Source organism: Clinocottus analis, unplaced genomic scaffold (assembly GCF_023055335.1).
Source record: "Clinocottus analis isolate CAN_PGR_092001 unplaced genomic scaffold, fCliAna1.0.p SCAF_1, whole genome shotgun sequence".
Lineage (NCBI taxonomy): Eukaryota > Metazoa > Chordata > Actinopteri > Perciformes > Cottidae > Clinocottus > Clinocottus analis.
The window spans coordinates 24,246,053-24,256,420 of NW_027175820.1; the positions used below are offsets into that span (position 1 = coordinate 24,246,053).

A 10,368-nucleotide genomic window follows, 5' to 3' on the forward strand; every position below is an offset into this window, starting at 1 on the left:
GCAGAACTTTAAATGTCTAAATGTTTGCAAACCCGTCGCTGACTTTTTTGATTTTTATTCTCGGAAATGGAAAACATAGCAGCCTCGCGACGACGTCATCCGATCGAGGCCACGCCCCCTGGCTGTCCTGGAGCGCAGTGTTGGTTGTTGGTTCTTAACACGACAACGCACGCCGCCGCCTCCAAGACGCCTCCTGTGATTTGTTGTGGACGTCAGCGCCATTTTCAGAGCTATAAGTGTGAACGTGGTCATAGCTCTTTAAATGGTACTGCTGTCCGCACTCAACGGACCCGCCGCCGCCACCGGGGAGGAAGTCTGCTGGTCACGGAGAAGACGGACAACTTGAAGAAGAGCTTGGTTGTGACGTTGGATCAGACAGGATACAAATGTGTTACTTTGTGTAGTAAAAAAACAGATGTGGTCAAACCAGATAGTAAATAATCAAAGCACAATACTATAAAAAACCCTTTTATAATACTTCTGTAGCTACCTTAGCTTTAGCCGCTAAATGGCACACTCCGCGACTCAAACCTTCAAAATAAAAGCACCTTATCTCAAAACAGGAAACCAGATGCATTTTGCTTACAAAAAACATGCAAGAAAAGCAACGAAATTGATGGACACACCGTTAGAATACATATTGAGTTAAAAAGAAAACTGATTCACATCCTGTATGTTAACTCGCTGTCGCTCTTATATTGTTCTGGTAACACACCTTCAAAATAAAAGCGTGCTGCTATCGTTTGTGTTTAAAGCGTATTAATATTGAACGTGTTCTGCACCAAATTTGACAGCGTGTCCTTCGGCCCTCACAGCAAGCGTGAAGTAGGGCGGTGAGACTGACACAAAGGACACAGACACGCACACACACACACAGACACACACAGGGATTCCTTGGTTTTATAGTTATAATGACAACTTTTGACGCCTTCGTCGTAACTGAATAAATCCTCCCGCAGTGTGTTCTGTGTGTGCTGTCAGTTGTGGGCGGGACATTGGTCCTCTCAACCTGTCACTCTTCTTCTTCTTCTTCTTCTTCTTCTTCTTCTTCTTCTTCTTCTTCTTCTTCTTTCATGTCGACAGAAAAGTGCCGAGCACTTCGCATTTCTTTTGTGCCAGAAATTGGAAACATTATCCGATCCCAAGGAGGAGAAAAGTGACATCAATGCCCTCATACTGTCACGGGTCACACACACACACACACATACACACACACACACACACACACACACACACACACACACACACACACACCATCCAGTCGGTGGGAGGAACGGATACTTCAAACACTGTGAGCAGAAATACGCTCAGATTATGTTATGTAAGTTTAAAAGCTGAAAGGTTTTAGTAAAAAAAAAACATGACAAAAGTGTTACCCCTAAAAGCAAAATTCTGGTTTTTAAAGGATGAATTATTGAGAAGGTAATCTTTATCTTTTTTTTCATTTCTCAATTATGCAGCACAACGGCAGTTCAAGTTAATTTTAGTTATACAAGAATAATCCTTGCAAATGACTGAACTGAAGTGTGTGTGTGTGTGTGTGTGTGTGTGTGTATTTGCGTGATAGATTGACGGTGTGTGTTTACACGTCTGGTTTCTGCTCAGCGTTGTTACAGTAAATGACCGGCTGCACTTTCAACAGCTGTATAATTTACAGTAATTAGTCTGTAAATTAGTTGTAAATCACCATGAAAGGAAACACTTGTGCTCGTGATTATGGAAGCCAGCGCCTCTGACACCCAGAATGCATTGCTCTCACAGCAATATACAGTATCGCCACAAAACAGTAGGCAGCTGGTAAAACTTGTTTTTGTCTCTGCAGCCGTCTGAGAGTTAAAGACGTTGTCAGATTTTAGGAAAAGATCGTCTTTTTGGGTAAAAAGAACGACGGATGTGCAAACACGTCAACATTGACTTCTGTTTTTTTTACACCTCCAGGCTCTCCCTCCCTGCTGCATTGTGGGTGAGGAGGGTCAAAGTGTGTCCTCTCGCCCGAAACAGCTCTGTAAATAACGGCCTGAAGGAAACCAAACCAAAACACAAGTCAAGTTTCTTAATATGGAACACCAAACTATTTTTAGGCTCTTTTCCTCGAAAATGTCATCCCCAAACTACAAAGAGTGCTTCTCTGCAACCACTAGGGCTATTTGGATCATTTCTGTGTTATAATAAAAGGTACACATGTGAGATATCAGGTTATATGTTACTGGTTAAGAGGAAATGAAGATGACACACAGAAAGAAATGAAAAGGTTTCATGTCCGCCCATAAAAAAAACACTTTCAGGATGATTATTTGTTTGAAACGAAGCAGCCGTAAAGTCCAACTCTCACCCAAACCATGTAACACATGTGAACATTCAACATGTGAACATTCAACATGTGAACAGTCAACATGTGAACATTCAACACGTGAACATTTTGTCTGCAAAGGTTGACTTTGATCAAATGAAGCAGAACAAAGTTAGAGAGGGTTTAGTACAGAGGACAATGGAGCCATTGGGGCTATTGGATCCATTGGGGCTATTAGATCCATTGGGGCTATTAGATCCATTGGGGCTATTGGATCTATTGGGGCTATTGGATCCATTGGGGCTATTAGATCCATTGGGGCTATTGGATCCATTGGGGCTATTAGATCCATTGGGGCCATTGGAGCCGTTGAGGCTATTGGATCCATTGGGGCCATTGGATCCATTGGAGCCGTTGGGGCTATTTGAATTGTCTCATGTACCAAACTATATATTTCACTTGTATATTACTTATGGTGTTCAATACATCCTAATGCAGCAATTTGGGTCTCTTTTTTCTCATAAAACAAGCTATGATTTACAGATTTAAATAACAATCGCTCCGTCTGGATTGGTTTTTAAAAAGGTTCAGCTCTGCTAGAGCGCCGTGGTCGACCCTCATCACCTGGATGTGGCTCTGGGTAACGGCTCAGTTGGTTGACTGGACGTTTCCCCCACCCCATAATTTGCTAAAGAGCTCCCGGCAGAGCGTGAACGCAGTCTTCTGTAAAATCAAGTGTTTTATTGGCCTTCAGTGTCGCTTCTTCTCCAGGAAAACTGATTGTTAGTCAGCGGCTGGAGAGCTGTCCTCGATCAGCAACCACATTTAACCGGCCAGGAAGGATTTCCACTTCCTAATTGAATTGGTGTGGGTTGCTTCACCGTCTCTCTTTCTCTCTCATAGACACACACACACACACACACACACACACACACACACACACACACACACAAACACAGACTCTCAACTCTGCCAAGATGAAAGACGACAGTAAACAATATACAGTAGATAAGTCTGGCTCGCATCTGCAAACACACACACACACACACACACACACACACACACACACACACACACACACACACACACACACACACACACAATGAAATCAAGCATAAACAACATCTATATGCGTGGTTCACAGCTGCTGCATGTGCCTGTTTATCCCAAAAAGAAATCATATGAAGATAATGTGTAGGTTTATTCACGTTTAAACAATAATGTCTGAAGTTAATTGACGTCTGTTAAGAGAAATCACAAGACTTTAGAGCGCTGTTTGTCAACACTGACTTACTTTACTTGACTTTTCTCGTGTACTTTTTCACACTGAACTAATGCAGGTTATACAACAAACATACTTAATCTAACGCAAACTATTTGTTACCTGAACAAAAACCTGAAAAAACTCTGTAAACCAACGTGGAAAGTTTCATTTGAAACCACACTTCATGGATGCAAAGAGTGGAAACTCTGTTTCCTGTAGTCAGGCACTTTATTTTGAAAAGACATTTTAAAGCTTCGTATCGGTTGACTCGACACAAATGACAAATTCAATCATCGGATGCAGAGTTTTACAGTTTCTGGCTCCGTTGAACGCTGTAGTTCAGGGGAACGTGTTGAAGAGAAACAGGCTTATAAAAATAATCTAAACTTTTCATCGAGCAGTCTCTAAAGGTGAAACTCAGTCTCCATGGGTACCGCCGCCGCCGCTCTGACGTCTGAATTCAAGGAAGCGGTGGGAACAAATATGAAAGTTCCCTGAATGCGTCTTGAGCTGCAGGATGTGAGAAGAGGAAAAACTAAAATGTTGTTTGTTTTCTGTCTGCGCATCGTATGAAGATATTCATAGAATTCCTCCCACGGCCATTTTAAGTCCCAGCATGCCCCATTCAGACAATCTTTTGACATAAAATATGTAATATTTTCTTTTTTGAACACAGTTTTTTGGACTGAAACTCCTTCCTGACAGGACAAGTCTTTGTTTTATTGTGATTTTTGTTGCAGATTCAGATTCTTTAGGTCCTAATCTTTCCATAAAGGTGTCTTATTGACGCTCCAGGAGGCTTTTTTGGGGAATCTGGCTCAAATCATGCTGGATGTTCATAGTTAAGATCAAAATATCTTTTAAAAGACACACACACAGACACACACACACACAGACACACACAAACATATCCATTCGTACATTTACACAGATGTCTGCACAGAATGTCACGAATCATTCACAGTACATATCTCACACAGACACACACACAGACACACACACACACACACACACACACACACGCACACACACACACACACACACACACACACACACACAGTAGTGATATCTCCTTATTCCAGACATGTAAGCAATTTGTCGAGGGATGGTGCGTTGCAGGCGTCAGTCATCCAGAAATAATCAAACTTCTGATCCACAGCACAGGGATCTCTTGTACACACACACACACACACACACACACACACACACACACACACACACACACACACACACACACAGAGACTCTGTTTACCTGGAGACTCAGGCTACTTTACACGTATTTTAAGTAAGAATCCTGCTTCTTTTGCACTGATACGTGTGATCTGACATGTGTGTGTCTTTCCACATGCACGTACACACACACACACACACACACACACACACACACACACACACACACGCATGTGTGTTTTGTTGACTTCCCCACAGGCCCTCCCGCCTGCGTACTTCACCCTCACGCCTCAGTGCTCGCGTCCCGGCTGAAGCCGGTTTTTAATGCTCAGAGACACACGGAGCAGGAGGTTCAGCACCACACAGGACACACACACAGACACACACACACACACACACACACACACACACACACACCTGTAGGCGACCTGACCCCACTGCAAAGAGACAAACGTTGAGGCGGCAGAAGCAAGAGAGACGGGAACAAGTGCGATTCCTAAAAAAACTCCATCAGTGTTGACTCTGTTGGAGCAGAGTCCACTTCCTGTCTGCTGGTTTCCTTCCTTTCCTTTCCTTTCCTTTTCTTTCCTTTCCTCTCTTTTACTATCATTTCCTTTCTTCTTCTTTTTCCCCTTTCCTCTCCTCTCCTCTCATTTCCTCTCCTCTCTTTCCCTTCCCACTCCTCTTCTTTACTCTTTTTCTCCTCTTGTCTCTTCTATCCTCTCCTCCTTCCTTTCCTTTCCTTTTCCCTCTCCTTCCCTTTCCTCTTCTCTCTTTCACTATTATTTCCTTTCCTCTTCTTTTTCCCCTTTCCTCTCCTCTTCTCTCATTTCCTTTCCTTCCTTTTCCTTGCCTTTCCTCTCCTCTCTTCCCTTTCTTTCCCTTTCCTCTCTCTCTCTCTCTCTCTCTCTCTCTCGCTCTCTCTCTCTCTCTCTCTCTCTCTCTCTCTCTCTGTAATAGAGGTGATGTTTCTCACAGTAATCTGTTTTGCAGACTCACATTTCGGTTGCGAAACAAAGACCTTTCCTTCGAGGTCAGAGGAGGTGAACGTTCTCGTCTTCTTTTGGGGGAAAGTTTAGAAAGTTGTTCTGTTTTCTGCTTTTGTTGTTCCTCCTCAGCGTGAACTTTGAATATGTTTTCCATAAAACTCTTCAGTGCTGTGTAATCTCTTTTATATTCACATCCCGGTCTGTTGTGTTCATCCTTCTCCTTCCTTCCTTCCTTCCTTCCTTCCTTCCTTCCTCTCCTCTTCAGCATCACGTCGAGCTCTCGTCTCTCACTTGTTGGTGTTTACATGTTTTTGTCGAGCGGCTTCAGGCTGAAACCACTCGATGCAGCAGTTTGGTGACCAGGAGAGAAAACATGGCGCTGACGCAGAGCACAAGGAGAGAGAGAGAGAGAGAGAAAGAGAGAGAGAGGAAGAGAGAGGAAGAAAAGAAAGAGGGAGGAGGGAAAGAGAGAGGTGGTAAATGGCTTCCTGATTGTGAGGATCAATTACTGCACTTCAGGCAGAAAAACTGAGTGGGATCATCAGAAGAAGTGGAGAGAGAGAGAGAGAGAGAGAGAGAGAGAGAGAGAGAGAGAGAGAGAGAGGTTGTTCTCCGACAGAAGCTTGTTGTTCTTCTCTTGTGTCATCATATTGATTGTATCGGCATCGAGCCCCCGAGCGGCCGCCTGTTCCCCAGAGAGCAGCTTCATCCCTCGAGGCCTCCTGGATCAGAGCCGTGTGTTCGACTCCCGGCGGTTCGATGCCGCGGTGGCGTCCGTTACGGCAGACCTGGAGAGGAGAGATAGAGAAGATGAGTTTGATTGACCTCTCCTTTCCTCACCTCTCCTTTCCTCACCTCTCCTTTCCTCTCTTTACTTTCTTTTTCTTTCCTCTTCTCTCATTTCCTTTCCTTTCCTCCTTTTCTTTTCTTTCCTCTCCTTTTCTTCTCTTTTCTCTCCTTTCCTTTACTCTTCTTTCCTCTCCTCTTTCCTCGCATCTCCTCTTCCTTCAGACATCAGAGTTTTGCTCAAAGGCACGTTAACAGGATGATTGTTTTTTTTCCATATAACAGATTTGTTTAGTCTGTTGATGATCTCTCTCTCTCTCTCTCTCTCTCTCTCTCTCTCTCTCTCTCTCTCTCTCTCTCTCTCTGTTTTCTCGGCTGCGTACACACAAAACCTCCAGTAAACAGAGTGAATGAAGTCCACATGTCCCGCTGCAAAAAAAACAACAATTTCATTTGATCCGAAGAGAAAAATGACCAAAAACAGAGCTGCGCTTCCTGTCAGACACTTCCTGCTTCCTGTCCGAAGTTTCCTGTCCGACGCTTCCTGCTTCCTGTCTGACGCTTCCTGTCCGACGCTTCCTGTTCGACGCTTCCTGTCCAATGCTTCCTGCTTCCTGTCCGACGCTTCCTGTCCGACTCTTCCTGCTTCCTGTCTGACGCTTCCTGTCCAATGCTTCATGTCCGATTCTTTCTGCTTCCTGTCCGACGCTTCCTGTCCGATGCTTCCTGCTTCCTGCTTCCTGTCCGTTATAACAAGCCTTTCTGTGTATGACATCAGCCTTCGCTGTTCGCCACCGGCTTTCATGTTAAGAGTTTGTTTCTTTTAATGAGGCTTTAGATGAAGGTTTTCTGTTCATCACGCAGGAGAGACGGAGCTTCAGACTCTCATCTGGTTTACTTCATAGTGCACTTCATGTTTATTAATACATGAAGATGCAGCTCGAACGCACTCACTCCATGTTCAAGTGTGTTTTGATGTGTATTTTCATCGCTAAAAACAGGATTTAAATGGCAATCGAATGATGACAAAAAGGTTTATTGAAGGATTTAATAAGCTGGCTATCAATTAAAAAAAAATTGTGCTGACGCAGATGGTAGCACATAATGAACAATTATTGTGAAAAGAAACACATTCATCCTCAAAATTAGTCTGTTAATGTTGAACACACGTCAAGACACGTGTTTTTCTGTTTCATGTTAACAAAAGAGATGCTAACAGACGGCTAACACAAGAGATGGAAACAGCAAGCTAACACAAGAGATGGAAACAGAAAGCTAACACGAGACATGCTAACAGTAAGCTAACACAAGAGATGGAAACAGAAAGCTAACACAAGAGATGGAAACAGAAAGCTAACACAAGAGATGCTAACAGAAAGCTAACACAAGAGACGGTAACAGCAAGCTAACACAAGAGATGCTAACAGAAAGCTAACACAAGAGATGGAAACAGAAAGCTAACACAAGAGACGGTAACAGCAAGCTAACGCAAGAGGAAGGTTAAGTTGATGCTTTTTGATGTTGACATTTCTAACACATCCGGTTTCTTTTACAAACATCCTCGGCTGCGTTGGCAAATCGCTTCAGCGTAAACGTGCGAAGATCAACGCAGCACAGCTCCAGCATCAAACAGCATAACTCGCGTGAGCGTGTTTGATTAGCTTTGAGCTACTCGATGAAAGATCAATGACCTCGCGGGCGCCGCCGCCTCCTCGCTGCTCTCAACGCGGCTCTCCAAACGGCTTCGTGTCCACCGAACAGCGGCATCGACGTCTCACACACACACACGCTGAGAGGCTGAGGGTTTAACGCCGCAATGTGGCAGCAATTTGGTGTTTTTTTCTCCCCGCTCTGGCGAAAGCTCCGCCGCTCGTTTCCTCCTGAAAAAAAAAAAAAGCCTGAATGTTGGAGGCTGGAAGGTGAATTTCACGGCCAGTTTGGCAGCGGGAAGTGTGTTGGGCCCGGGTGTTTGTGTCAACAGCTCGTAATGGTTTATAGCCCGCGGTGAGGCCACTGTGGTGCGCGCACACACACATGCGGGTACACACACACACACACACACACACACACACACACACATATATTCATTCGTACATTTACATAGGTTTCTGCACAGAATGACACTAATTATTCACAATACATATTTTACACACACACACACAAACACAGGTACACGCACACACGCACACACAAACACACACACACACACACATTCATTCGTACATATACATTTCATGCACACACATATATTCATTCGTACATTTACACAGATATGTCTGCACAGAATGTCACTAATCATTCACAATACATATTTTACACACACAAACACACAAACAGACACACACACACACACACACACACACACACAAAATAGTTTATTCAAAGACATTCAGACCTCTCATCCATCTCCAGAATGATGACGCAGGATTTCTAAAATGTTTTCCAGTGCATTCAGACTCTTCGGGTGCCAGTGCCACCTAGTGTTGAGGTTGCAAATTGCAACCAACTGAATTTCCTCTCCAAGCTGTAGAGAACGTACCGCGTGAATCCTTCAGGGGCCGTGAACGTGTTTTCTTGTGTTGTTTGGATGATAATTTATTCATTTTGTAAGATGTAAATGAAGCTGCAGCATCTTTCCTGCATCCTTAAAGACCCTCACGGCCCCTTCCCGTCTCTTCTTCATGGATTTATTAGCAGTGCGGTGGTCGTTCGGACGCTCCGCTTGGCTGAAACGCCCGCATGCCCGGCGTGCAGGCGATGAGCCTTTCTTTATTCAAACTTTATTCATTTTGCAAGTTCAAAAATTGCACCAAAATTCTTTGTCGCACTGTGATCGGGTCCTCGGCACGACGCCCACCAAGTGTGAAGAGGATCGGACGAGCAGCTCTTGAGAAATGTGAAGGACTCGCTGACGTCGAGACGGAGATTAAGGGCTTCATAGTTAGACATGAGGACCTGGTGCAGCAGCAGAGGACGAGGGGGCGGGGCCGAAAATCCTTTTTTAACTTTCTTCTTTGCAGTTTTTAGTCATATTACTTAGAAAACTGTGTTTGAAACACAAGATCTGTGTTTAAATGCCGTCTGCGGTATTGAAAGGTTTCCTGTTCTGTTTTTTCGACTGCGCCGGCTTCCGTGGGTGGGGGAGGTTTCTTAGATCGCGTCACATGTCTTAAACAGAAATTTATGCAGAGATGGTTACCCAGCATGCACCATTCCGGCCATGTTTACCCATAAAGGTTAGAACTTTGACAATTTTTAACTGTGTTTTGGACTGAAACTCCTCCGTAACGCCCCAATGCTTTGTTTTAATGTCATTTTTTCTTGCAGATTCTGATTCTTTATGTCATTATCTTTACAAAGAGGGGTCTCATTAGTACGTGGCTGTTGTTTAGGCCTCGAACCAGAACCTCACAAAGGCATTTTTGGGGAATCTTGTCTACTACTTAAAGTCCATCGAACCCAGAGCGCCAGAATTCAGCAGCTCTGAGCTGCATAATGTTAAATGTGTGTCGTCCTCTGTTTCCCTCGCAGGTATTCAGTCCTGCAGAACGGGAACCACGCGGCGCAGAAGAAGAAGTCTCTGCACGCCGTCACAGAGTCCCACGAGTCCTGCTTGTGACCGCCGCCGCCGCCGCCTCAGTCACCCCTCCGATGACCTCGGCTCTCACACTTCGCAAGCTGGAACTACAAAACGACCCCAGCAGGTCTCCTGGAGAACAAGAACCACCCCGATTGGACTTCAGTGGTTTGGGGTTGGGGGGGGGGTCCAGGCGAGGAAAGTGACTGGAACTAAAAACCAGTTCTCTGTCGTGCTGGTGCTCCCGTCTGCAGGCCCACAGAGACTGAGCCGTCCCAGTGGAACTGACTCA

General features: G+C 44.6%; 1 protein-coding gene across 3 annotated transcripts in view; it reads left to right on the top strand.

Moving 5' to 3' along the window:
* The window catches only part of htr4 (5-hydroxytryptamine receptor 4), a 55,154-nt gene extending 45,001 nt beyond the window's left edge, over window positions 1-10,153 (top strand). For 2 of the 3 annotated variants that reach the window (XM_068572012.1, XM_068572002.1), the window contains one exon: window positions 10,031-10,082. Coding sequence is in view for 1 of the 3 variants with exons in the window: in XM_068571992.1 (XP_068428093.1) it covers window positions 10,031-10,118 (88 nt within the window). In the remaining 2 variants the exon portion in view is untranslated. Of the gene's footprint in view, window positions 1-10,030 lie in introns of all 3 variants that reach the window. The other variant, XM_068571992.1, reaches the window with a different exon arrangement.
* Window positions 10,154-10,368: the final 215 nt, after the last annotated feature.